This window comes from Metarhizium brunneum, chromosome 3, assembly GCF_013426205.1.
Source record: "Metarhizium brunneum chromosome 3, complete sequence".
Lineage (NCBI taxonomy): Eukaryota > Fungi > Ascomycota > Sordariomycetes > Hypocreales > Clavicipitaceae > Metarhizium > Metarhizium brunneum.
In genome coordinates this window covers 893,747-920,678 of record NC_089424.1, presented here as the reverse complement: position 1 = coordinate 920,678, position 26,932 = coordinate 893,747, and the positions used below count along the sequence as shown (strand labels likewise).

General features: G+C 51.8%; 9 protein-coding genes across 9 annotated transcripts; 4 read left to right on the top strand and 5 right to left on the bottom strand.

Moving 5' to 3' along the window:
* Nucleotides 1–35: 35 nt before the first annotated feature.
* G6M90_00g055400 (uncharacterized protein) lies at nucleotides 36–1,043 on the top strand (the record flags this gene model as incomplete). The annotated part of the gene is made up of 4 exons (XM_014685384.1): nucleotides 36–209; nucleotides 271–475; nucleotides 539–617; nucleotides 683–1,043. 4 exons carry the CDS (start codon nucleotides 36–38, stop codon nucleotides 1,041–1,043), a joined length of 819 nt encoding a protein of 272 aa, XP_014540870.1.
* Nucleotides 1,044–1,967: 924 nt separating this feature from the next.
* On the bottom strand, nucleotides 1,968–5,677 carry G6M90_00g055390 (uncharacterized protein; the record flags this gene model as incomplete). Its single annotated transcript, XM_066130602.1, has 4 exons — nucleotides 1,968–2,645; nucleotides 2,697–2,886; nucleotides 2,944–5,550; nucleotides 5,601–5,677. The coding sequence occupies 4 exons, from the start codon at nucleotides 5,675–5,677 to the stop codon at nucleotides 1,968–1,970; spliced, it is 3,552 nt and encodes a 1,183-aa protein (XP_065986753.1).
* A 1,040-nt stretch (nucleotides 5,678–6,717) lies between these two features.
* On the bottom strand, nucleotides 6,718–7,688 carry G6M90_00g055380 (uncharacterized protein; the record flags this gene model as incomplete). Its single annotated transcript, XM_014685386.1, has 2 exons — nucleotides 6,718–7,230; nucleotides 7,293–7,688. 2 exons carry the CDS (start codon nucleotides 7,686–7,688, stop codon nucleotides 6,718–6,720), a joined length of 909 nt encoding a protein of 302 aa, XP_014540872.1.
* A 1,205-nt stretch (nucleotides 7,689–8,893) lies between these two features.
* On the top strand, nucleotides 8,894–9,349 carry G6M90_00g055370 (uncharacterized protein; the record flags this gene model as incomplete). The annotated part of the gene is made up of 1 exon (XM_014685387.1): nucleotides 8,894–9,349. The coding sequence occupies one exon, from the start codon at nucleotides 8,894–8,896 to the stop codon at nucleotides 9,347–9,349; it is 456 nt and encodes a 151-aa protein (XP_014540873.1).
* Nucleotides 9,350–10,437: 1,088 nt separating this feature from the next.
* On the bottom strand, nucleotides 10,438–13,102 carry TRK2_1 (Low-affinity potassium transport protein; the record flags this gene model as incomplete). Its single annotated transcript, XM_066130601.1, has 8 exons — nucleotides 10,438–10,648; nucleotides 10,758–10,801; nucleotides 10,862–12,015; nucleotides 12,080–12,118; nucleotides 12,181–12,549; nucleotides 12,660–12,796; nucleotides 12,876–12,996; nucleotides 13,066–13,102. 8 exons carry the CDS (start codon nucleotides 13,100–13,102, stop codon nucleotides 10,438–10,440), a joined length of 2,112 nt encoding a protein of 703 aa, XP_065986849.1.
* A 1,206-nt stretch (nucleotides 13,103–14,308) lies between these two features.
* Nucleotides 14,309–14,863, bottom strand: G6M90_00g055350 (uncharacterized protein; the record flags this gene model as incomplete). Its single annotated transcript, XM_014685389.1, has 2 exons — nucleotides 14,309–14,505; nucleotides 14,644–14,863. The coding sequence occupies 2 exons, from the start codon at nucleotides 14,861–14,863 to the stop codon at nucleotides 14,309–14,311; spliced, it is 417 nt and encodes a 138-aa protein (XP_014540875.1).
* Nucleotides 14,864–19,419: 4,556 nt separating this feature from the next.
* sirO (Oxidoreductase sirO) lies at nucleotides 19,420–20,495 on the top strand (the record flags this gene model as incomplete). Its single annotated transcript, XM_014685390.1, has 2 exons — nucleotides 19,420–19,719; nucleotides 19,794–20,495. 2 exons carry the CDS (start codon nucleotides 19,420–19,422, stop codon nucleotides 20,493–20,495), a joined length of 1,002 nt encoding a protein of 333 aa, XP_014540876.1.
* A 1,578-nt stretch (nucleotides 20,496–22,073) lies between these two features.
* G6M90_00g055330 (uncharacterized protein) lies at nucleotides 22,074–23,501 on the top strand (the record flags this gene model as incomplete). Its single annotated transcript, XM_014685391.1, has 2 exons — nucleotides 22,074–22,376; nucleotides 22,455–23,501. The coding sequence occupies 2 exons, from the start codon at nucleotides 22,074–22,076 to the stop codon at nucleotides 23,499–23,501; spliced, it is 1,350 nt and encodes a 449-aa protein (XP_014540877.1).
* A 1,068-nt stretch (nucleotides 23,502–24,569) lies between these two features.
* G6M90_00g055320 (uncharacterized protein) lies at nucleotides 24,570–25,454 on the bottom strand (the record flags this gene model as incomplete). Its single annotated transcript, XM_014685392.1, has 1 exon — nucleotides 24,570–25,454. One exon carries the CDS (start codon nucleotides 25,452–25,454, stop codon nucleotides 24,570–24,572), a length of 885 nt encoding a protein of 294 aa, XP_014540878.1.
* Between the last annotated feature and the right edge of the window lie 1,478 nt (nucleotides 25,455–26,932).

Genomic DNA, 26,932 nt, shown 5'->3' with positions numbered 1-26,932 from the left:
GCGCGACTACACGTCTGGCAGACGGGCAAAACGACATGGCCATCTTTCGGGAAAAAGGCAGGTGGCCGCTCGTCCGGCGCCTGCGCTGGCTGCGAATCGGCCAGTACGTCCTCAACGTGACCATCATCGCCATCAGCGCGTTCCTGCTCGCCGTGCTCATCTCCAACGACGCCGGGCTGGGGGGCAGCGTCACGCTGGCCATTGCGGCGGTGAGTCTTGGCCGCCCAGGAAACTTCAGGAACTGTCTGCTAACACAACGCAACCCGCCAGGCGGGCCTGACCCTGATCCTCACCGGCATGCAGCAGTGCTTCGGCACGCGCCTGGCCGGCTACCGGCGCCGCGGGTGCCTCATCTTCTTCATCTTCTTCGACCTGCTCTGCATGGGGCTGCAGGTGCCCGTGGTTGCTGTCCTGGCGGCGGCCGGCCTGCCCGTCGACTGCCACGGCATCGCGTTCGGCAATGACCCCTTTGTCTGTGAGTGCTCGCGGGTCTGCGAGAGAGAAACAGAGGACTGCTACTGACACGCATTTTTTGTAGTCGGTGAGAGTGGCCGCGGACTGACGCCGAATTTCTGCGCCGTGCCCAACACCACCTTTTGGCTGTCCATTATTCTCATGTATGTTTTTTTTATTTTTTGGGACGCGGGGACGCGGGGAGGTTGTGCTGACGCCTGCTGCTTAGATTATCCTACATGTACACCCTCAGCCTTATTATTCGGCAGATTGTCGCGGTGAGCAGGGAGCTGAAGCTGCTCCGGCAGGAGGAGAAGGACACGGCGAGCAACGAGCGCATCACGGCCATCATGGCGGCTCACCAGGCTCCCCCGCGGACCTGGAACCGCGCGCGCCCGAACCAGGTCGAGACGGTCGACTTACGCCCCGAACCCGTCCGGGCAGTGGACGAGCCGGACGTCGAGGCTGCCGTGGTGCCTCCGGCCGACGTGGTGCCTCCGGTTGCCGGCCCTTCGGCTGGGGAGGCGCCTCCGCCTTATATTTCTGCCCAGCCGGTGCATGATTTAGCGACACGGTTGAAGAAGAATTAATACACGGGGGATATTTGGTTTTGACATGTACACGTAACGAGAATGGGTTCAAGGGGGAATGAGGACGCGGTCTGTACAAGGCGACTTGTGGCCGTGCGACGGCACACACTCGCCATGACGACCGAGCAAACGCACCATGTACAGCTTAGCTTCTAAAAAAAAAATAGCAATTGCATTGTAAACTGGAACCTCTAGTCGTCTTCATTCATGTTTGGCAGTTACTGGGCGAGCAACCGATTCGTCTGTTCAGGTTGCAAGTTCCAGTCCAACCGGCACTTCACGGGGCCCTTCACGTCTCCAGAATCCAGAAAATATGCCACCGGGAAGCCCCGTCCCGGCTATCGAGCCACCCCAAATCTATATCTCAGTACTAGGATTGATCCCGGTACACCACTTCGTTCTGCTCAAAAAACATGAGGAACTTCTATCCCGTCACTGCCCTAGCCATCCTGGAAGCTGAAAGCACACCGTCCCAGGAGCAGGGGCTAAGAATAAGTGCATTGACACAATGGTCGAAGATTACTTGGAAACAGCACTTGCTGAAGCTTGTGAAGCTGAGTGTAGCCCCTGGGATAAGCATTATGACCTGGGCTATATCATCTGACCGGAGCGGAACCGCAGATGCATGTGGTTCCCCTGAGCCTCAGGACAGTCAGTTTATGAACCGACGCTCAATACGACTCACTTCCGAATACACGCCAGATGTCCTTGTGACACATTTACATTTGATTGGATAATAACATACTATCATGATACACGCGGTCTTGTCCCCATAATCTCTTTGCAGTTACCCCGAATTTTCAGCCGTCTACAATTACGCCGCCTTCCAAAAATTACCATCACATGATTTGTCCTCATGAACAAGCAAATATCTATCCCGCAGCAATCATTCGTAAGTAACCACCTCACTTCCACTCCTATATATTAGTTCAAAGCGTCCCAAACATACTCCTCTCCCATTCGTTCGTGGCCTGTTGGAGTCCAACGCCAAACACCGCGTCGAAGGGCAGATTCGACAACCTCGCGCTTGACTGGCTGAGGTGTAACTGCTTGGCGACACTGGGCAGCTTCGCAGCTGTTATCAGTCCAGCCAAATTGCAGGTCATCAGCCCACCAGGTGCGAAGTTCAAGCCCAACATGAAGGCGGACAAGTACAGATGTGATGTTCTGGAATCCATCAAATGTGACTGGGGTGAGAGGGCAAGGGACATTAGGGAAGCTTGGACAGGCTGGCACGCGCTTTACCTCTGACCATGCAATGGACATCTCATTTGAGGTGGCCTGGTTGTAAGTGTAAGCAGAGACTTCGAACTCGCACCACTGCTCGGTACCCAAAGCGGCACATCCCAGATTTGCGCTGTACAGGTTGAAACGGAAGCAGGGATTGGGAGAGTTGGGCCCAACACCAATCTCAGCCGTATCACTGCTCCCCGTTGATGCAGGACTAGTCAGAGCAGGCGGGACAAATTCCACAAGTTGGCCGCCGGATGAGGCCATGTACCCCTGAACAGATTGGGGTGACAATGGCGCAACGAGGAATCCCTCTGAGAACCAGAAGTCTGCAGCTGGGTTGAAAAGAGGACCCGGCTTCAATGTATCAAACTGTAGACAATTAGCACTAGAAGTTGAACGAGGCTCTATTGGATCACCCACATTTACTGTAGTATTGCCGACCTTGCCGCCAGCTGGGCACATTACATTAGCAGGAGGGGGAGCAGCAACACTGAGGGTTGATGGTGCTGGGGTAGGATCCAAAGGAGGAGGAACCAATGTTGCACTCTCAGTCAAAGGCGGAAGACTCGTAGAGGTTGAATTGGCCCAGCCAGCGCCGGGGGAGACAAACCTGTCTGCGAGTTAGTAAAATCCATTCCGACGAAAGAACTCACTGGGGTATTAATACTTCTTCAATGGCTGAACAGCGCGCTTCACAACAGAAACCTTGGAAGGAACAGTAACAGTAGTGAGAGTAGTCAAGGCAAACTTCATGGTATATGTTGTGGTTGGCTCGGGAATGACATTGACCCAGGTGCTTGTTTGGACAGAGGTTGCAATCGGGCTGGGCTGGGGATTGAACAAAGATGATAAGGCACCATATCCAGCAGGAGAAGCACCGGCCGGCTGCCAGCCATATTCGCCGGGCGTGCCCTGTGGTGCAGGACCAGAAACAGGCAATCCCTTGTTGTCGGCATTTCCAGGACTATTGTAAACAGACAGGGGTATGGCAGTGACTACCGACAGGACGGGGATACCACCTGGGCCAGTAACAATGGTGAAAATGGACGGTTTTGCGCCAACGTCTGTTCCAACAGGCAAACCGCCAAGTTCAGAGCTGACTACTGGTGGGGAGAGTACAGTGGGAGTGGCCGGGGATCCTGTTCCGTATTCTTCCAAGGCAGGCGAAACGGCCGAAGCAGCCTCCGGGATAGTCACAGCGTTTGTGACTCCAGAGGTCAACGCCTGTGGCTGGGGAGTGATAACAATCGTCTGAACAACAGGTGAAGGGACTCCATTCGGCCCGACAACAGTGAGGGTAACAGCAGTGGTAATTGGGCTTACAGAAACAGTCTCTGATGGGGTGACCCCTTGATGGAGATCACTGAAACCCGGAGGGACAACAGAAGGAAACGGAAGTGAGGTGGCGAGAACAGTGGCACCTTGCAGTCCCGATTCCTGTGTTGTCAATACAATTGTTTCCACGACGGGGGTTGCAACACCATTCGGGCCAAGGACATCAACAGTAATGCAGGTCGTGTAGCCTGAACCAGTTTGAGCGGGGATAGAAACACCTTGAGGAAGCCCATTGGTTTGGCCCTCGGGAACAAGTGATGGAAGACCAATGATGGTACCAGTCGGCAACACATTACTGTTGGGCATCACAACTGTAGATTCAAGGACAGTAGGAAGGCCATCTGTGCCAAGAACTGTGTACGTCAGGCAAGTAGTCAGCCCTTGAGATGCCATCTCGACAGAGCCAACCTGGCCTGGAGCGGCAGTGACTTGTCCAGGAACGCCGGTGATGACTCCGGATGGGGCTATCGTCGCAACTGGTGTGGCGGAAGGTCCAGGAATGAGAAAGCTTGTTTCGACAACTGTGAGTTTACCATCTGTCCCAATAACTGTGTAGGATGAATGAGTGGTGATCGCCCCCGCACCAGGTATCAGAGATCCAGGAACAGCTGTGGCTTGTACGGAGATACCGTTTGGGAGATTTTGGGGCAATTCGGTAGCCAAAACAACGGATGCAGGAACCACCAAGGTAGATTCAATCACAGTTGGTCGGCCGTCAGGTCCAATGACAGTATAGCTAGTGCAACTAGTGATGCCCCGATCATTTGATGGCGCTTGAGTAGCTCCAGGGGAAACAGAGACTCCAGTTGGCAATGTAGCAGCAGATGCGACAGTGACAAGGCCAGTTTCGATGACCCAGGTGGAATAACGAACAGTTGCGGTCCCGTCGGTTCCAAGGACAGTAATGGCTGTAGTTCTAGCAGTTCCTGGCCCTGTGTAATCAGGAATAGCGCCGCCGGCCGTGATGGTTGTAACAGGAGTTTGCTGACCGACAGCGGTAGAAACAGGCTGGGGAGAAATATTGCCATCAGGTCCAGTAACAGAAGCAGAGGTAACTGTTGGTGCACCGCCATTGACCTGATTTGTGTTCAAAGTTGATTCGATCACAGTTTCTTTACCATCAGTGCCAGTAACAGTCCAGCAAGTCACCGCAGGTCCTGCTCCGGAAATGGCTTCAGTTGCAGCGGTGCCAAGAGTGATGGTATGCTCAGAAATGACAGTAACGGGACTTGGGCCTCCATCAGAGCCGGTAACCCACTCAACATTTGTATCGGTGACAATTGTGTACAGGTTTGAGGGATGCACCACAGTGCCTCTGTTGTCACCATCACCACTATTGGGATTGGCAGTCACTTGGCCAGTGTTACCTGTCGAGTACGGCGAGTTGGATGGAACATTCTGGACAGTGACAGTGCCTGGAGTAGCACTGCCATTGTCTCCAGAATCATCGGTTTCGACGGGACCTTTGTCCGAAGCTGAAGCAGGATTGCCATATGTAACAGAGCTGGAAGGAGATGAACCATCAGAAGGAAGAGATCCACTGGTGACATGGCCAAAGTCTGAAGCAACAGAAGTGGGATTGTTTCCAGAATCAGAACCACCACTCCAGAGATCTGAAATGGTCAGGGTAGTGAAGACCTGGACTGTTGGTCGGTTTCCATTGGAAGAATCCAATGGAGAAACTTGAATGGTCCGATAACCAGTGTGATCAGGAGTTCCGTCAGTGCCGGTGATGGCTGCAGGGGACTCATTGCCGTTGGAGACAGGACCAGTAGGATAGACGGTAACAAATACAGTTGTTGTGCCCTGCATCTGACAAGATTGCCCGCTGGGGAAGCCATTGGAGTTTTCGCCACTATTGTCAAACACGGTGACTGTGCTCTGTGGGGAGTCGACTTGGCCAGCAGAGTTTTCGGTATCATTGCCATCATCAGGATTTCTGTTTCGTCTAGTTAGCCAAGTATCGCAGCCAGAACATGGTGAACTTGCCCATAGGTTGCTTGAGCGGCAGCTTGGTACAGAAGACTGCTGGCCACCGCGGCCCCGAAAGTCAGGGAAGCACGCATGGCGGTCGGCGGATTGAAGATGCTCAAACAAGACGAAGCAGCGGCCAAACTGATGATTCAAACAAGTGATTTCTGCAGAAATACGAGAATCAAGAAACAGGGTCGGCGGTAGTAAGGAGAGTACAAAACGGCGGATGAAAGAGAAATGGTGTCGAGAGGATAAAGGAATTCAGGTGTCGAGACAGAAAAGGGCGGCAGAGTTCAGGAACGGCACAAACGGCAGGTCAGAATCAGGGTTTCAAGCCATGGAAAGTCATAGAATAGCCAAGAGCTGTTGAGACCGACATCTCGTGCCGTGTTGCCGACATCTGTCAACGGAGGAAGGAGCAGGCTAACAGTTGCCAGGCGCCGGGGAGGGCCCTTTCGCAGCGAAAAAATCAGTCAAGCCAACGGCCAATCTTGATGTATTCGACAGTACGTCTAATAAGCACATTATCCATTGTCCATTATGACATCTAGAATTGGGTTTGTGATGGGAAATGCACGATGCCATGATCGCTGCGACGGGATATCAATAGACTTGTCGGGCCAGTGTAAAGGTTCTTTCTTCCATGGAATCCTCCACATTGCCCAAAGCTTGAATGCTGCGCAGTACGTAGAAAACCCAGAGCTCCTTCCCGTGAACACAATACTGCATGGAAACCAGAGAAATAAGGCCAATCTCAGCCCACAAGTTGTGCCTAGTCTATAGCTGTCACGCCATTATCACAAGCCAAGATTTGACAGAAGGAAGCTGTCCTATCACAGCTTGAGAAATTACGGCAATAAATGCCGAGCCAAGATTTAAGTTTGAACTTCCTAATGAACAGCTGCCAGGTCCGCCAAGAAGTGCCAGACGGTTGACAGACATGGAGGAAAGTCATGTGTGCAAGCCCCCAATGGAGGTCGCAGGCCAGGCTCGAGACCAAAGAGAGGACAGTAGCCACGGAGCGCAGACCGCAAATCATGCAGGTCCCGATTATCGAATAGAGCGCGGCATGTGTGCGTGTGGTGGAATGAGACGGGCACAAGCATGCAGTTCAAAAAAGGGATCAATGTCATCATGCCATATTGTCGGAATACTCTGGTGGGGCTTCAGTTGGAACTTGCTCATTGACAATAAGCGAATCGACACCCGTCCTTTTTCGCTCGTCCTCAATTCTTGCGGCCCACAACGCTGATCCCGTCGTTGTCGTCAGGAGGAAGAAGAACGAAAGAATAGGGATCAATTCGAGAATCATTGCGACAGTACCAAACCAGACATAGTCCCAGGTCAAAAGCTTGATCTCTCTCTTTTGTTCTTCCTTTGAAAGCCCGCGGAGCTGAAACCACCGATAATGGGAAAGCTTGCCAAGTCTGGTGCCTGTGATGATGATGAAAGCCGGCGTGCCAACATAGGGAACAAGGTTGAGAGGCAAGAAAACAACCAACTCGACAATCTGTATGATGCTCCAGGGTTGATATATGGCGGGACTTGTCGGTTTTCCAAGCATTTTGACAGGATTCGGTGCTTCATTGAAGAGAATTCGGTGAGGCGAAACGAGGTCCTTCAAGCCCAGCTTAATGAACGTTGCCTAATGAGGGCGTTAGCTGACCAGCAAGTCTCTAGACCGAGTATCGCGTTGCGATAGCTTACGTCAAAAACGTCCACCCGACACTCATCGACAAAGAACCCTTCAAAAAGACCCTGTATGATGATCAACCCTTCGCCTAACGTCAGAACCACGGCGTTGACCCATGCTCCCCAACCATGAAAGATGGCGAGGAATGCAAACTGCGGTAAAAAGGCGAACGTGAAGAGAATAAAGTACACGAGGAATGATATCAGAGACAGGGGCAAGAGTCTCCCACTGAAGAGGGGCCAAAATTCCTTGTTCCGTAGGAAGTACCATATACCGCGCAACGGGTATGAAGCCGCAATGCCAGCCCGTTTGGCATAGTTGGCCGGCCGTGAGTCGGTAAGCGAGCGAGCGTCTATGCCAATGGACTGGCTGCCGTACAGGCTGGTGGACAAACTGCCTTGCGACGGCATCGTGAGCTACAGAATAGGTAACGAAGATTGAGAGCAAAGTTGCGGTCGCGTCGCCAGGAACATCAAAGCGCCTCGTGGTTGCGTGTCCCTCGGCAGTACGTCACACCGTCGGACGTGGGGCAGCTCAAGTGTCCGGTTCGGATTGGGCCAGCTGAGAGCAAAACGCTATTGGCCTGCCTTCACGAACACGTTGGCTACCCTGGGGCTTGGAAGGCATGTGATTTTCGTACGTGCCACAACTTCTGTTCTACACAGCACGCCGAGGACTAAAAGACTTTTCAGCACCAGTATAAATACCAATAGCATATGAAGAATATTCCAACGTTCCAGTAGGAATCATCAGCCCAAGGGCGGTCCACAACACAAGGTTGTGATACAAAGATGCGAAGTGTCAATCTTCTCGAGGGAGTGATCAACAAACCGACAAACTGCTAATTGCGAGTAAAGCTAAAGCGGCGCTATAATTGTATTCAATGAATCAAGGTGATGTACGAGATTGCGCAGTGGCGCAAGTCCAACGCATTCACGTACACTATATATTAATAACAGGCAAAGTTACTGTGCGTGTAGTAACATGAAGCTAAACATAGGTGGCTGCTGGCCGCCTTTGCATTTATTATTTTGGGAAGCCTTTAATTTCACCCTTGGCTACCAGTGGCGATGCGAAAGTATGACGTAATTTGGATGGAAAGCGTACCAGTTCCGAGACTCACGGCCAGCATTTCTCACTACCTTGTGTGGTAGCTACGAGAGAGATGTCACCTCGGGTGCGAGAGATGAGCACGGCTCTTGCCGGCTTGGAATACATAAGCGACTGTTCTTTGTTCTATCATGGCTTATAATTCTATGATAATGCCTAGGATATTAAGTGCAGAACAAAGCAGTTGCAAGGGCCAAGTTGTCGACGTGCGAAGCAAAATCAAGCTTCCCCGCGCGGCGCACGCCACAAGCAAGCTGGGCCACCCAACTTGGCGGAGCATCATTCAAAAGCCGTGAATCACGACACACCATGCGCCAAAAAGAAGCAAGAAAAATAAGGGCATGAAACCCTCTTGGCAGGCTTACAGATGTAACCAGTCTAACCAAGCTCCAAACCAAGCAGTTACAAATCTTCCCAAGTAGCACACGCATCTACACGCAGCACAAATCACACAATCACCATTGAGGCGACCCATCGTCGTCAACTCACCAAGTCACGATCTTCAATGGCCGACTCCAACCCAAAAGTAACATGCCAATGCGGCGCCGTATCCTTTCGCACTTCCCGCCCCAAGCCCCTGGCAAAATATGCCTGCCACTGCACCGAATGCCGCAAGCAATCCTCTTCAGCGTTCGGCACGTCTGCCCTCTTCCCCGCCAAGGGAATGTGGCCTCTGCCCGATGATGTGCGGTCCAAGCTGGGCGTGTGGACGCGCATTTCGGACAAGGGCACGACGCTGGAGTGCTATTTCTGCAACGAGTGCGGCGTGAGGGTGCTGCACAGGCCGTTGCTGCCGGATGGGACGCCGAAACCGACGCTCACGGTGAAGGGCGGTGCGCTGGAGGGCTTCACCTTGGAGGGGGCCAGGCACATTTGGACCAAGTCGGCGGTCATGCCTGTGCCGGAGGGGAGTTGGACGGAGAGTCCAGAGGGCTCGGATGCCGAGACGGTTGGGGAGTGAGGCGTGGCCGTGATGTTTGAAGCGTGGAGTTGATGGGGGTTGGCGTGTGCGAGGGTGTTGCGTATTACGGGTTATCTGTGCGAGGAAGACCGGCCTAGGAGACAACATTAAAGCTGTCTGAGTTTGAAAATGGGTTTGTCGTTTGATAATTTGATAAGCGATCTGGATTGGTTTGCGATGTACAGGAGGAACATGTTAGCATGTATAAGCCTGGCTTCTTCAGAGCGTCTCCTCCTACACACAATATTGATCCGACTACAATACTGTAAAAGTAAATGAAGATCTTCTTTCTATACTTAGGTGTGCGCGTTAAATGTTAGTTATTGTATCAATTGTTCTGGTAGGAACACAACACTGTAGATGCGTAAGGATCCCCATCATCCCCTCAACCGTGTGCGTGCCGCGAGGTTAGAAGCCCTGTCAAGGTGGGCATCGTCTCCCATTGTATACCGTGAGAGAAGTATGCACACTTGACATGGTTGTTTCATCATTTTGCAGTCGCCGGCAAATGAAAACCGCAAGTATGGAGTTGTGAGCAAGGCGATGCCGTGGCGAGGCGAGAACGCATATGGGCGAGTGGCATTAAACAGCAGAAAATGGTTGGGGCGGCTGATATGCATTGACAATTCATCCTATTTAAGACTATTAGATGAATCGCGATAGCTAGGCATTGGCAGGGCGACTTATGACCCATCAGAGCTGTAGGAGCCGGCCAAGACGACACTCAGATCCGGGGATGGGCTTGGACACGCCCAAGCTGCGCCCACGGCAATAGCTTTATTTCCACAAAGACGATTTGAGTAGGCATTTCCGTTATGAGGAACCAGGCCATTTGAGCTTGTTGGCCTCACGGATAGCTGCCGTCCTCGATAAGACGTAATGGAGCAGCCAGCCCGGCTGTAGTTCTGAGCGGCACCCTCCAGTACGCTTGCCGCCATTGCAAGGTACCTCTTGTATACGAGGACCCGGGCCCTCTATTAAATTATCTGGCTCAAGTATAAAGTTGAGCGCGGGCCAGGTGCTAATCGCCTGACGCCCTTTCGACGCAACGCTCACGTCAAGTCATACCAGGACCATCTCCGCATCCACTATTCATCCTCCCGCGTAATCCGTTCACGAGTAGCAGCCCCGATGAGATGCTCATCCGGAAGCATAATAGCTCTATCCAACGTGTACGGCAACCCCCGATGCCTCCCCCGTATCATCATGGCACAAATGACAAGTTTGCCAAACGTCGAGAATTCAGTCGACAGCGACGCGTTGATGCCGGGGTATCCTAAGCTCAGTCCAACATTGCCGCTAGAGAAATAAAAAGAGCATTAGTTTGCTTCCACCAAAAACTTTTTTTACAAAAAAAGGAAAAACACAAGGGTCATTTGTCGCCCGTGGGTACGCTGTTGCAACTTACTACGCGGAAACTGCCTCAAAGAAAATGGGGAACAACCCAAACGACTGACACGGTTAGCACAAGCAAGAGCGAAGCGAAGAGAAGGAAGGAATAAATGACCATACAGGCTGTGCTAGATGCTCAATCTTGCCGGCCTCCGAAATACTCAGAACAAAAATCCCCAAGAAGATGTACCACAAGTCAAAGCTCAGCTGTGACTGCAGATGGCGAACGAGGTAGGACCGCCCGCTGTTTTCGTCGAGATCCTCCCCCGTGTCTACTTGGTAGATTCCCAATGACTTCTCCTCATAGGTATTGGAGGCGCGGATGCTCATCGCGATGGGGAAGGCGGAGATGTACATCATGATGAGGAGACTGAATTGGACGGCGGGGCTGACATTGGCAAGGTTGAACACGGAAGCGCCCGTATGCCGTGACGATCCGGCTTGGAAAATGGCAGCCATGACGCGAGGGCCCGGCGGCAGAGACGCGACTTCGGCGTTGTTCAGGTCCAGAATCAGAATAAAGAATGCGTCCATAACGTTGAGGATGAAGATGATGCCGAAAAGGGCCCAGGTGGTGCCCCGTGGAAAGAGCAGCGTGTAGCAGCGTCGCGGGTGGTTGAGTAGGAATTGTAGAGATTCTTGCATGGCTGATTTTCGGGGCACCGTCTTGGACATGGTCCAGAGGACGAGTCGGAGAAAGACGGGGTAGAGGGTATTTCCTGCCAAGGTTAGGAAGGACGAGAGGAACAGCGGCCACTCTGCCTCGCGAAAGGATATCATGGAGTCGGGAGTGAGGGTGAATCCAAGGTTGTCCATCATGCTCTGGGCGGTATAGAATGCCCACCAGATGCTGTTTTGGCCACATTGCTGCAGATAGGCGTCGTACTTGGGATTGGCGTGCAGAATCCAGCCAACGAGGCCGATGGCTCCGAATATATGCAGGCCAAAGAAGTAGATGACGACAACTTTGAGCAAGAGTTGCAAGCTTCTGTACTCGATTCCTCCCAATTCTTGGCGGTCTCGGCTTGTCAGATTATGAAACCGTGAATTCCGTCCGATAGTTGCTCTCCTTGAGAGATACGGCATTTGGTCGGCTGCTGCTCGATGTAATGTTGGGGCTCTGGAAAGTTGCGGAACGGTTGCAGTTCTTCCAATAATGAAAACGGATCCAGCTGCGCCGGCAGCCCTGTCAAATGACCTGGCTCTTGTCGAGCGGCGTCGGGAATCTTCTGCATCTGCGACGCTGGGGCGACGTGTGGGTGTCGCATCGATGCCTGTGGTTTCGGTAAGTACGTAATATATTGGGTAGTGATGCCATCTAGGGCGTCGTGAACTAACCACTGTGTCTTCGATTTCTCAATTCAACAATCGGATCTCCTTGAAGAAGGGGGACAAGTGAGCATGAATATCCACGGCCTGTTTGGGGTCATCTAACAAACCTCTGTCTCGTTCACGCGGGCCAGGGATATATAGTGTACTATCTCTCCTGGAATTCAAAGGCTTGTCCCACACCGATGGATGGAAGGCAATGCGCTGGGTTGGTTCCTCAGTCGGTTCCAACGACGACTCAAGGGCATGGTTGTGTGTTTCCGGCTCCGGTCGAATCTCGCCGATGCCGCCGCCATCGTCATTTGCAGAAGGCGGGTTAGTTCTTTGGTTGTTGAGCTGATCGCCTACATGACTGGGAATATTAGACAGCGCAGCTGAAGCCGTGTATGATGAGGCTTCAGTGGGTTCAGCAACTTCAGGATCCGAATGCATCCCCCCATTGCCGGATTTGCGCCTTTTGACGCGGATCAAGGCAGGGCCTGTCCAGCAAGGCAAAGCATTAGCCTGTAAGAACCTCTCAACATATCGGGATGGAGAGCCGTCAGTGTCACAGGGAGCCCAGCCACCCCTGGCAAAGCTAGAAGCTTACCGAACCTGTCGAGGTGCTGATTGAACCAATGGAGGCGGACTACGACGACGACAATGTTGATAAAGCACATGTTTGTAAGTATGGGAATGAAATACAGGTACAATTGTTGGTAGAGCGCTAGATTTTTAATGTCGACGCTGCAGATGCCGTGTTAATGCAACTCATACTTCATCTTCTTACAGCCATCTCATCTCACGCCCGCCGAGGAAAACCTACGTGTTTAGTCCGGACTCAGTGGATGCGCTCGCTCCGAAAAAGTAAGCATCGATGGCTGCCAGGTTGCCATATGTGTATAGGACGGGGAACGATAAAAGTCCCATAGACAGTATCCAGGCATCTGGAGCGATTAGCACGAGCTGTTTCTTGATGCCGAGCAAGCATCTCGGCGCTTCCTACGTCTACTTACAATGGAGGGTAATGAAATTGACAGGCGGATGCCACATTATGAGCGAACCGTTTGCCCATGTCGATTTATGGACGACGCGTAAAATACTCGCAACTGACGTACGCGTGCCTTGGTTTGGTCTCGTCGAATTCGTCGGGCGACACTGTGAGCGGCGGTGGCCTGAGGAATTGAACAAGAGTCTAGTAACGAGCCGACGAAGGCCAGTTCATCTACAAGGCACGAGCAATGCCATTGATTGATGAGCTGGAGGTGACTGGGGTGCTTGCCTTGCCTAGTTGCCATCAAGAGTTGCAAATCCCGGCAAATTCGGGGCCAGATGCAGACGCAAAGACGTCTGGTGACTTCTGTCAAGCCCAGCGCCACTTGATGTAGCAATGAGACGACACATGCGATGCCCGCAAACGCTTCGACTGTCAATGTACAATATTGACCCACCAGACTGTTCACATTTCGCTCCAGCAGCCACCCACGTGTGCCGCCACATTGGTGAGCACCTAAAGACACCTGATGTGAAGCAGAGTTGACGTTTGACTAGCACCTTCAAGGGCCATTAGAGGAGCCTAGACCTGTGAAGCTGTTCAAGAGGACCCTCTCTGCCACATGCATTTCCGAGTCCTACCGGCTGGCGCCATTGAAAGACCCGACAAGTCTGAATTTGTGGACCAAGGTTTTTTTGTTCGAGGTCGACGGAGCCGACCACGCTTTGGTGTCCGCTGGGAGACGTGTTCCTGAGAGCTGAGCTCACCGGCAATATGGCCGAGCGGATACGACGCGTTTAAAAAAGCCCCAAGGCTTCGGACTCTGCGGGACGAGACGAAAATCGAGTCAAATGGTTGCGCCGCCCGTGTCTGGAGCGTGGTTGCACGCCAAGTCAACTAATCACTGACAGGCAGAGGTATTGGTATGTTGACCATTTAAAACAAATATTTTTATGCATGACTGCCATGAAAGGAGTAGAGCACAAGGTCAGTCACAGCTGCATCATACTGTCGCATTGCGAGTCTGACTTTACACTTTTGCTCAGGGCCACGGAAAGTCGCGTGCCATGTCCCGAACGACGGGCGCCGACAACGCTCTCTCAATTGGATACGACGTATCCTTCAGGATAAGGAGTCCTGGCATGGGGAGATTTGTAAACTTGTCTCCGACTTGAGCATACTGGTGATCTACGCCACCACATTGAGGTCGCGGGCTTTTCGGCAGGCCAGTCGACAGCTTCGTCAGGAACAGGATTTATCGAGAGCTATGTCAGGTCTGATGTACGGCGCAACGCCATAGAATCGTTGAAGCTATCAAGGTCTTCAGGGTGCTTGTAGGGCAAGACGTTGAGAATATCGGTTGTTTGGACAGCCATGCCAAACGGCGGATGCGACTCGTCGGTCAAGCTTTTGTGCCCATTGCTCTCCAAAAGACTGACAGAACCCGAAAAAGGAGGTGCACCTACTCCAAAGTGCAATGGTAAGCGACAATACAGAATGATGTTCTATCCCTGACTGGCACTCCCTAGTGCGATCGGCCGGCAGCAACTTTCTCAGAGAGATTGTGAGTAACGTGGTTGGCAACAAAGTATGCCTTTACCAGCTTTCTTGATTGCGCCGATGTATCCAACCCTTTGAATAGTTTCATGAGTGTCCTCGAGGGATAAAGCCAGATGTTGCAGAGAAGTCATGACCATCCGTGCCTCGACACTTTCCTCCGCTCTCAACTTGGTCTGATTCAGAGCTTCCTCCGTGGGTAGCGGATTTGCGAACCGATGCTCGATACCGGATCTTTTCTTTCGATCGAATCGAATGGCCATCTCCTTGGGAAGTAGAATGAGCGGCTCTACCCAGTCTTTATAAAGTCGCGCAGCAGAACTCAAGTACCTAGGTACAATAGACATTGTCCATATGTAATTGACAAATGCCGTGGGTTCAAGCAGTCATAAAGCCAGAGTATTCGGCGAAGAGTGTTTAAGTGTATAATGTTTAAACGTCATGTATCTGGATCCAGCGAGGAATTAGTATCGTACCGGGAGATGTGCCTTAATGGGGAGAGCCAACTCACCCTCACACAGCCTGTATGTTTAAGCCGCACACGATATTGTAATGCATGGTTTAGATCCCAGGCGCGTGGCTTGTTCATGTAGCACCGAGTCTGGAACCTGCATGTATCGTGACATGATCGCCCGCAGGACAAACACAGCCCCGGATTCAGATCCCCGGACTCCACATTCGCGACGATGTGGCCATGTTGTAAGGCCTTCCGGCTGCAGGAGCGCTCCGGACTAGATGAGGCGCATGTGTTGTGCATGTGATTTTAAATATACACCTGCTTTCTTGCCTTGACACCACGCCAAGCTTCCTGCACTGCGTCAAGTCTTCATGTTTACCAACAGTTGAGGCCGAAACAAAACTGGCACGCACAATGTAGAATTCCCAGACATTCGGAGCCGACCGACGGTGGCGACTCTTATATCTTTACTTGCTCAACGCGGTTTTTTCATCAAGTTTCTGCCAGCATCAACAGCGCTGGAATATTTTCATGTTCCCCTCATCCATTCCAACACTTCTACGCCCGAACATGTGAGTGGGCAATAAGCCAACCAACATAAAAGGCGTGATCGAGACACGTGAACTACCTATGTCATCTCCGTCCCGCAGATACACGAGGAGGAGTTGCTGCAATTCAATGTGTTGCGCCGCAAGATAGCTCAAAAAGTCCTAGGGTCGTCTTGCAGCCACAACAGTCACCCAGGTCAATCTTCGACATCTGTGGAAGTGATCCCAACTGGAAGACAGGTACTAGCTGGGACATATGGGATCGAATTATCTATCGGGCTTCTTGGCGTATTGTGATAGGCGTGCCACTCAGCTGCAATAAGACTGTTTGAGATATCGCGACGCTCCACAACATCATTGCTCGTCGGAAGTCCTATGATGAATTGTTTCCCGCCTCCTTGGCTCCCTTGGTGATCCGGTGATAGCACTACACGCCAACTACTACCAAGCGTGCTTCGTCAAGATGCCGAGTCACATGATGGGAGGACCACATTCGCACGTGGGAGACCGGCAGAGCAGAGTGCCAGACGCCCTCCCGTAATGAAGGATTCCGATCTCAGCCAAACGAGGACCAGATTGGTGTTACCCGCATGGCTTGGAGACTGGCCAGCATGCCTGTTCTGCTCTCTTTTGCAACCCGGTTTGTCTGTTCTCGCTGTGCCTTGAATATAAATGGGAGTAAATACCGGAAGGAAATAGTTTAGGGTTCGGGGTAGTGTGCTTGAAAGTAGTAGCCAGGCATGGTGGCCTTAAGGCCCATGAGGCGATCGACAGGCTTCACCGGTGAGACTCGACGCCTCGTGAGTTGATGTGAGTTTCCGATGTGGCCGTTCCTAAAGTCTTTCGCGACGTCACCGCGGGACCCTCGGACACATGGATATTAGAAACAACTTACACGCTGGAGCTGCAATTCAAATGGTGCTTTCCACATAGGATATACATCTGGATCCGGAAAATCACAGAGAGCCGCGATGATTTGATGCGTTCCGCTTCACCCGACCATTTGAGGAGGGAAAGAAAAAGGGGGAGCGCCAGCTTGTGACGATGGAATCGCTAGCTAAGGGCGCCATACGTGCCCCGGGAGATGGTTTGTGGCGAAGACGTTGAAGGAGGCGTTGGCTCGCGACTTTCTGAACTATGATGTTGAGCTCGTGTGGGCAAGAGCATGAGAAGAGTGCTGCTGACTACTATTGTGCCGGCAGTGGAATTCGAGTTAAGGCTTCGTTGAAGGTCCAAAGTCATGGTGGAGGAGGGGAGGACTGATTGAACCTCATTTGGATTCATCTCGCATTTTGGCATCAGGTAAGTCGTCCCCTTTCATGGGCTTTCAGAAAAGCGGTGTCTTTGGCGTTGCTTCATTTCTGGCTTCCCGCCTCCCAACAGCATCATCTCAGCCTCGCTTCCAACCACGATGAATGAAAATGGCGGTGTCTAGGCCCCTGCCGCAAAAACAAATGCATTTGCGCATATTTGTGTCGCGAATATGCTATAGATGGTTTGCATGGCGAAGCTCACGCTGCGTAACACGGGCGACACCCGGCTGGTACACTGCACAAAGTTTCGACTTGACGTTGACCGTACCGTCTGTCTTTCCCCTCGCAATCAGAATCATGTCGAGTCTCGACTGTGTGGCACCAGCCATTAGCTTAAGCCAAGGTCGAGGCCAAATTGCCAAGAGATGCAGTGACCGGTCAGACTCGGGAATCGACTTACCTGACAAGTTACAACCAGCAGTGGCTTGGCTGATGAGATGCGTGTCTGGAGTGCATATTTTGTACTTGGTGGAACCAAACATACCCCTGCTGCAGATGATGGAATCTGTCATTGTGGGTGCCGATGCCTCGGGTTGTTGGCCGGTCCCGAGACTGGAAGATGCAGCCGAGAGGTGTTTTGAGCTGCTTGAATTTTGGCCCCATCATCACTGATCAGAAGCAGCCACGTGACTGCAAACCACGGCGCTCTGCTGAAAGAGCTTCTTGGCAGTCTTTTCTACGGGCATCAACGTCAATCACATCGTTTTTGTGCTGGGAAATGGAAAAAGAATTGCCTTGATTCTATACTACACGGTTTCTAAGGTGTGTTTCCTGTTTATTGGATGGTTTTTGCGACATTTGGCTGACCAAATCAGTGAGCTCTGCGGAGCAAGATTCTGGCAATTCCTCGATGGTGCGTTACACCCTGACTGATGCCGATACGCATGGGAGACGTGTGTGTTGCCCAGCTCGAGCCGCTCGGTGCCCTCGGCAGATGCATCATGCATCCGGTTGTTGAAACTTGAGGGTACCCTGCGAGAACTGGCCCTTGTTCATTGCCGCTTGATCCAAGACCAGTAGCTTGGAGCCAATTCCAGTTTCTCATGGCCTGGAAGAGCTTTGGTATTATTGGCAGACATCCGCAAATGAAGACGCACACTAGCTCTATGATGGTACATAAATGGCGTTACTGTTGTGATATGTCGAGTTATTAATCTGTCAGTTACAGATGCAGGAATGGCCACTTCGGTGCCGTACGTGAAGGAGAAAGCGAGCTGAACCTGGCAAAACTTGCTTAAGGTGCCAATACCAAACTAGAACGGCTCCGAGCTGTGCAGGAAGCATTCAAGTTGGCAGCCCTGCATATTCTTTTGTGAGCTTACCTTGCCTAATGTGACAGCCAGCTCAGGGCGTTCTGCCAACCAAGTTGCGTGTTGTTCTGTCCTGTATTTCGATACTACATGGTGAAATGAGTATCGTCATTCAACGCCATGTTTTTCACCAGGTCAAAGCTCTCTGGCACCCACCAATGCCAACACGGACTTGTAGTCCTATTGAGTAGATCTGGCTTGAGCTTCAGCCACGGCGTCGTGCCCAACAGCAAGGCTTTCTGCGCAAGGACGTTGCTATGATATGGTATCAGATAACTTACTAAAATGCATAAGGAGAGATGATCATCAAGTAGTGAAGCAGAATATGAGACGTGGCAGAACTGCACCGGCGAAGACGGCTGCAACCGCAATGATCGCCGTGCTCAGGCTCTCAGTAGGTTCGAGCCATAGGCTGAACCAGCACATGGATTCGCAAGAATTCTGCCCGCAATTTCTGGGTAACACGGGATTCAATCAGCCTTGGGGGCCGAACGAGGAAATTATCTTGCATGATACACCACGTCAACTGCAGTGGCTCAGTCAAATTGATTCAGGGGTCTGCCGTCTAAACCACCAACCAACCATCTTTTGCATATGCAGCAAGCCAATCGTCGTTAAGGCTCAAACTCGAGGGATTACACTCAATCTCTCGTACCAATAGGCCCCTTACTGATCGCCTCCTCATGAAACCTGGCAAGCACGGCTTCTTGACCTTGTTAATTGAGAAAATTCAGGCCTCACCGACAGATTCAGGCATGTTGCTACAATGAATTGATCCCAAGACCCGGGAAACATGGGACGGTCTCCAGTCACTGAATTTGTTGGTTCTGTTACTCCGTGGTAGTGCCCGAAGCCCCGAGTGCCCGACCAACACGTCCGGACTTGCTTTCCGACAGCGCTGCAGTCGCATGTCATATTGTAATGCGCCACACGCAGAATAGATACTGCAGTGACACGACGTCCTGCAGTGCGTGGGGAGATGGAGTAAGAGGGCTCGAATGAATGAAGACATCTTGGACGAGGCTGGGGGTATGCTGGCCAAGCAGGCAATGCCTCGACGTATTTAATACCCGTCTTTCCTCTGACATCTGAGTGGAATCTTCAGAGATCATCATCACTTTCTACGGTATTTCCAGAGCGTGGACAAAACCCTATCATACTTTTTGCCCTTCTTACAACGTCTAGATCACCATGGCCGCGCCAAAGATTTATTTCGGTACCGTTCTGTTCAACGCAGACCAGGGCTACAAGTCGGCCGAAGACGTCAAGCCATGGCTCGACGCCTTGCTGGGGAGCAAAGACGCCATCAGCGGAGTCGATACCGCCGTTGCCTTCCGCGAGTGCCAGGACTACTTGGGCCAGCTCAACTTCGCGTCGCATTTCTCTATTTCCACCAAGGTGACGGGTGGTGCTCACCCAATGCTGACCGCGACAAAAGACAATGTCATTGCCCAGGCCAAAGACTGCCTGAACAAGCTAGACGTAGAGCAGGTACGTTGGTATTTATTTGCCAGAGTGCGAACTTGCAGCTTTGCAAAGCTAATTTATTACTTTCCCACCCTTAGGTCGACGTTCTGTACCTGCAAGCTCCGGATGCACGCGTCCCCTTCGAAGAGACGCTTGCTGCCATTGACGGTCTTTACAAAGAGGGCGTCTTCAAACGGTTTGGCATTTCCAACCACACCGGCGAGCAAATCGAGCAAGTTGTTCAGATATGCCGAAGCAAAGGCTTTGTGGTTCCCTCCGTGTTCCAGGGCAGCTACAACGCCATTGCGCGTCTGCCCGAGACGCAACTGCTCCCCGTTCTGCGCAAGCACAATATTGCGTTTGTGGCGTACAGTCCCATCGCGGGCGGCTTCTTCGCCAAGACGTCGCAGCAGTTCCGCGACCAGTCCCTCCAGGGCCGCTGGAACAAGGCAGGGCTTTTCGGAAAGCTGTACCAGTTCCAGTACAACAAGCCTGCGGCACTCGAGGCGCTGGACAAGTGGCACGAGATTGCCAAGGCCGAGGGCATTTCGGGCGTGGAAATGGCATATCGCTGGCTGGCGTACAACTCTGCCCTAGATGCCTCCAAGGGCGACGGCATGATTATTGGTGCATCGACTGTTGAGCAGTGGAAGAGGAACCTCGCGGCGATCAAGAAGGGCCCTCTGAGTGCCGCGGTGGCGGCCAAGATTGACGCTCTTTGGGCGCCTTTGGAGGCGGGTTCTGTTCTCGACAATTTCCATGCTGTCAAGGCACTCATGGGGGCTGGGCCTCCCAAGTAGTCGGCTTTGCAAGATGCTGATGCCGGGACTTTGCTATCTTTCTTTAGTCTAGAGCGGAAACAGGGTACTTGGACATGTTGAGAGATGCTAGGTTGCTGCCAGGACGGATGTTAGGTTTAAGCGTTGAACTAGCCCAAACATCTTAAAATAGCGGCCCGTGGCCGATTATCGCAAATATTCAACTCTATATGTGCGCATTTTGTCCCTTTGCTCGTTGTAGTTGCCGTGACTGTGCGACGCCTGTGAAGCTTGTGTAACTTCAAGTTACCGGTTCAATCACAGGCGCCACGTGTGGTATCTGAAGGAATTGGGCATAGTTAAAGCAGAGTATTCTCTGCGACATGGCAGGTAAGAACTAGACCGGAGTGTACTCGTAGCATTACCCATCGCAAGTCACCCTGGACGCCAATGGGAGGGAACACCTATTGCGCAAGTCAGTGTCAGTCCATGCTTTCAATCTGTACTTTGTAATGCACTATAGCGGGGCACACAAGCCAGAATCTGCTGACTGTTGGTCAAGATAGCTTTGTAGCAATTGAGTTTATCTAAACCAACGCCGAAACTCTTGGACTCTTGGCGTATACTCCGGCACTGCAACGTCGGAAGCCTCAGCAGACGCCGGGAGGCGCAGAGCGGCCACGTGTCTCGGAATGCCTGCAGGGGCCTCTAGTCAACATCAATAGTCAAGTAGTTCATCATGCGAATGTCAGTTGTCCCCCCCAGCTCGTCAGGGCGCGGGCATCAGTTCATCACTGGGCTCGCACTCCGCGGCCGGCCGTTCCTAAGTGCAATCTGGGGAAGTTCTGTTCTCTGTGACAGACCCCGGGACCCTGAACAATCACCTATACCCGATCTGTTCTAAGATGTCAGTGAAGCCCACCTAATAAGCCTAGAGGGTGGTCCGCGAACGATCCTGGGGTATCCATGCAAGGTAAATTTAACAAAGCAAATTTCAGGCAACGGGTTTACGGACAGGGCGAAGTTGGCAACTAAAACTAACGTCTGTAAGCTACAACATGACGCATAAAAAGTCGTGGTGTCTGCGGAATATTCCCGGTCTTGATAGCCTGACTTTAGGCTTTGGCATTTCATGCCAAGTCGAATGATGGACAAGAAGATTGTACGTCAAGGCCGCAACGTCTCGAGGCTAATTTGACCCAAGTGATCCTGAAATTACGGCAAATAGAGTAAAGACAGTTTTTCGCAGGCGAGCCCGACACATGATAGGGCACTGTTCGTAAGAAGCAAGGTTCAGCAATGGCTCTTACCGATGCAGCAACGAACGAAATCGCATAATGGAACGATGCTGCATGATAGTACGATGACGCATAGAAGAAGAACCCGGTGTTGGCTTGGCATGTAAGTAAGGATGAAGAGATTCACAGATGCGGACGCCAATGTATAAGCACAGGTACATGTATATAAAGTCAACCCGATGTCAAGAGAAAATAAACCCATCAACAACATTCTTTCATTATTCGTACTGCAAAGTCAACACAAATACGAGCTCATACCCTGCACTTGTCTGGAACTCTGTTGAGTAACTCGACGTCTTTATACGGCAAATATTGAACCACGATGAAGCTTTCAATCACACTAGTCACTCTGCTGACCGGACTGACCGCCGGAAGCCCTGCCAAGATCGACAAGCGGGAGACAGACTACGGGGGAGAACCTCTTAAAGAATACTGCGCCATCATCGGGCTTGAAGCTGATACCATCAAGGTAACTGATGAAGGAATTGCAGCGACATGTCGTTCTGACCCAGCTGTTCCTCCCAAAACCCTCCAGTCGCGTGAAGACGGGGCAAAGTTTTGCGAGAAGCTCGGCATGCAATTCAGTACGTCTGGGAGCCTTGACACAGCCATGAAGTCTCCGCAGGTATGTACAATCCGTGGTAGAAGGGGAAAGGTCCGTCTGCAGGTATTGACACCGTGCTAATGTACCTGATGCTTGTAGGTTTGGTGCAAGTACGCCGACGACGGCGATAGCAACGCCACCGAGCTCATCGCCAAGTACGCAGACGAAAACGGCAACGTTAACCAAGAGAACCTCAAGGACTTCCTCATGGGGCTATCGAGAGATGCGCCTGGAACAGTAACCGGCCTATACAATGCTCTCAAAGCCGCACCCTCCGTGACCAAGAGCAAATTCGGCCTAGGCGGAGCTTCGGGTACTGCCGGAGGGGCGGCGACAGTCGCGTACGACTTCATAATGGCCAATATGAAACCAGGCGGCTTGTTTGGCGCCGACACAAGCTTCGGCCGGTGGCTACGAACGAACCCCATCTACGGCGCGTCCGGAACCCGGTCATCGCCGTTTGACACGACGGGAAATGTCATGGTGTACTACAAGCCAAACACAAAGTTGTGCATACCCTTCAAAGACGAGAGTAGTGTATTCTGGAGCACATCCGTTAAGAGATGCAAGTTTTGGCACGACAAGAAAGACTGCGATACGTCCTACGCGTACGATGCCAAGACGGATATCGGCAAGGAACTGCGAGAAAGGTGCACCAACGAGCTTGACAGAAACGGACTGCCCGAGAAGGAGAGGGAAGAGCAGATGCGCAGGGAAGAAGCGGCATGTATTCGCCCCCGGTGGGTTTGCGGCAGCTTGGGTAAGCGTTTAGGAGATCCGTTGAACTTTCAGTACTGCATGGACGACTCTGAGGCAGCCAAGAAGGCGTGCGATCTAGCCGGCTGGACTTATAGAATCGGGCGGATGAAGACTAAGGCCGAGGAGGAGCAGGAGAGGGAGGAGCGACTGCAAAAGGAGGAGTCGGAGTGTTTCCATCCTCGGCAGTCTTGCAGGAATGTGTATAGCAAGTTTCTGTACTGCATGAGGAATGATTGGGAAGAGAAGGAAAAGTGCAGAAGAGAAGACTGGAGACCGACTGAGCAGCCGACAAAAAGTAGCGAGTGCGTCAAGATCAAGTCGCACCGGGTACCTGGCGGCCCTTATTATACTGCCGTCTGTGTGCCTGAGGGTGAGGGCAAGGCCTAGGTCTGTATGGCTATTTAGGCTACTCAACTGCTGGACTTGATTACCATTTTCGGTGCACAATAGATGGGAGAGTAGCCGCGAGTGCTGGGGTGCACTCGAGTTTTGTGTTTGCTTGGTGAATTTAACGAGCTGCTGCGTGGTGTGTTGGTGCGCCTTCTTCTAGTATAGTCACTATAGTAGAAATATAGCACTATATACTTTACATCTTCTAGGCTTGCCTCCTTGAATTTGAAAACATTATTCATAATAACTTCGGAGGGTATGAGTATATACGAGAGCAAGGCTTCAGGGATCAAGTGGCATAGCGGAAATACATTGCTGCGAGCAATTTTGAAGTACCGAGGCACTCTGGTCAACTGTAAATAATCGACCTTGTAAGTCGCATTCGCTTGTCCCCGCCTGGGTACGATCCTGAAGGTGGAGTGACGGATATGTTATCCAGAACGGAACCCCACGCCGGCGCGGTTCCTTCGCCGGTCCCGCTTGACCCGGAGTGCCGAAAAATATTACCCCTTTCGGATTGCTCCGAGCACCAACGCAATTCACCCGAGACGGACCACTGTATGCTTCCACTTTTTGCTTTTGCTAACGCTGACAAATATTTTTTTCGTTTTCTGTGACCTCAATGGCATGAAACCAATATCAGGGAGATCTGGTCACCTTTAGACGATTAAAAGATGATGTAAGTTCACATACGACAATATCATTTTTCCCACAGACATGTCTATACACAGGCACCCCAAAGAAAGAAAGTGCAGACAGCTAAATAGTTCAAAAAACCACCCAAAACTTATCCAAGAATAGCCTCCGTTCAAAGCAACATCAAGAGATTGACCACAGCGTCATAATGACAAGCCGGCCTCGAGCATGTGACACGTAGAAGACTTGAGTGCCATGCTTGTCAACATTTGCATACTATATCAGAAATCACATTCTCCATAAAATTAAATCTCGAACACATGATCAATAAAAATGACAATTGAATGAGCCCATACGCAGTCAGTCCATCTTGCATCAGACTAAAAGCACCGCGAGACCAAAACAGCGACTCCTCCTCCACGCAATCGCCTACCAAAATACCACATACGTAGCATCGTTGGGAGTATCCTTAAAGTACAACCTATCCCCATCGCACTGCGCATTCAGCCAAGTCGGGTTTTTCAAGCCGCCATTGCCGTCACCGCTATTAAACTGCCCGCGCAGCTTGTACACACTCGAGTACAATTGCTTGCCATTCACCCACCTCGTCTGCCTCACATAAAGATTCGTCGACTGGAACCACATCGGGCTAATAGGGTCACACGGCAGCGCGCACAGCAGCCCATTGCCGCCGCCGTGTGAGGGCGACACGGCACAAGTATCCTGGGGCGCGAACCAAATCCTCAGAAAGTGGTCCATGATGTCGCCCAGTCTGCCCCAGTTTCCCTTGCTCTTCCACGAGAAGCTGATGGAGCCGCACGCGGAGCTGGTCCTCTCCGTCATGATCTCGATGGGCTTGTCGCGCGTGACAAACTCGCCGTTGACTTCGTGGGTGGCCTGGGTGACGCCCGCGTAGAACTGCTTCTGGTTGCGCTTGTTGTCCTGGTGCAGGTGCTTTCCGGTGAGGCCGCCTTTCCAGTAGATGTTGGGGGCGTAGAAGTAATTGCCGCATACTTTGATGATGGACATTTTGGGCTTCTCTTCGTTTCGCAGCCAGTTGTGGACGGTGCCGTCTTGGTAGTACTGCGCGGCTAGGTTGGAGTTGCGGGACCACGATTTCGACGTGAGGACGTCGAAGATTCCTGAAGATCCGAGGGGAGTAGTGCCGCTGGGGTGGGAGGAGATGTTGCCAATGGGTATTCTAATCTCGTATGCTGCGGCTTCAGGGGGCGCTGGTTTTGTCTCGTCTACGTCTTGCCCTGAAACAAAACCGCGGAGGATGGCGGATAGGAAGAGAGCCGACATATAACGCATGATGGGTGTTGATTTTTTTTGACTACACTTTATTAAGGAAAAGATATTACTATGCCTTGAAGCTGGCATTTAGGGCTTTATATACTAAACTGAAAGACGACCAAGACACCATCCTGCTTGGCTTGGATTCTACCAAGGCACGCCATGTAACTTGTCTTTTTCTTTTGTCTATATTTCTGTCCGCGCACGTGAAAGCCCGATGCGAAATGCATTCGCAATCAGAACCGGTCATTTGCGCAGTGCTGGGCCGCCGTTGCAGTTTCTACGACATGCACATGTCCGGGGAGAGTCATCGGCGGGACAGAGCGATGGATGCTGGACTCTTCTGATTTGCGAACTCAACTTGGCCAGAGCACGTGGGAGACAGCTTTTCTGCGCCCATTTTAACGAATTGCACATATCTAGCATATATATCATGGTGGTACCCCTAGCCTTGGCAGTCCACGAGCAGGCACTGGACGCTTCTTGGAACTTTAGGTAAAGTCACAAGCTGGCCTTGGGGCAGTGGCTGAGTGGCGGGCGGGATAAGCTGTGAGGATGACAAGATGCTAACGCCATCTGGTTGGTTTGACTCTTTTACAGCACTCTGCATATAGTGCTGATGATTGCTCCCCAGTCGGTTATGCACTCAAGTCGCAGACATAGCCAGCGAGACACCATGATGGTGAGCAGCAGCCTGTGAGACCACAACATGAACTTGACAGGCATGTCGAGGGATTCTATCAGTATTGCTGGCATGAAGCTGAATGAAGCGACACCAGACTCAGGACACACACCCAAGAGGTCCGGCCAGATGTCTTGCCGTGTTCTTCGCCGGCACCTACACCTATACATGTAGAACATGGCCTAACAGCTCACAAAAGTGAGTGTATATATGTCCATGTCACTGAAATAATGACTGCGGCAGTTCTGGCAGCCACGCTAAGGTGATGGCATGCCCGAAGCATCACATCGTGCATGCTGCGAGGTCACGCTTGAGGCACTCAATGCCGCTCCTACGCCCGGGTAGGCATATTCACACCTCAATTCAGGCCATCTACTTGACCATCTCGATAGCATGTAGCTTGAATAACGACGCAGATGGGTTATTCAAGTCAAATGTCGGTGAGAAACAAAGGCTGCATGGCGAAGAAGTCCCCAAAATGTAGTGACCATCTCAACAACACCAGCGCGGCCCGGAGTCCGTCGAAACAAGGCACCAAGATGTACGTCTCGGCCGATCGGTAGTGAACACAACCCTTTCTTACGCATGTGACGGTAATTCACGCCAAGGGCAGAGCAAAGCACCGAGTAGACGAGCAATGATAAAAGTTGCCTTCATTGCGGATTGCCAACATGCAGAACGTCGATTGCATCTACCCACGGCGCCCAAACTCTCGTCTACCTGACCTGCTTCGCGCTGCCACATGTTTATCCATGTAGGGCGCGTTTGCCAAGGTGTAAATGTTCTATGGTAAACGAGTCGTGCCGGCTGAGCG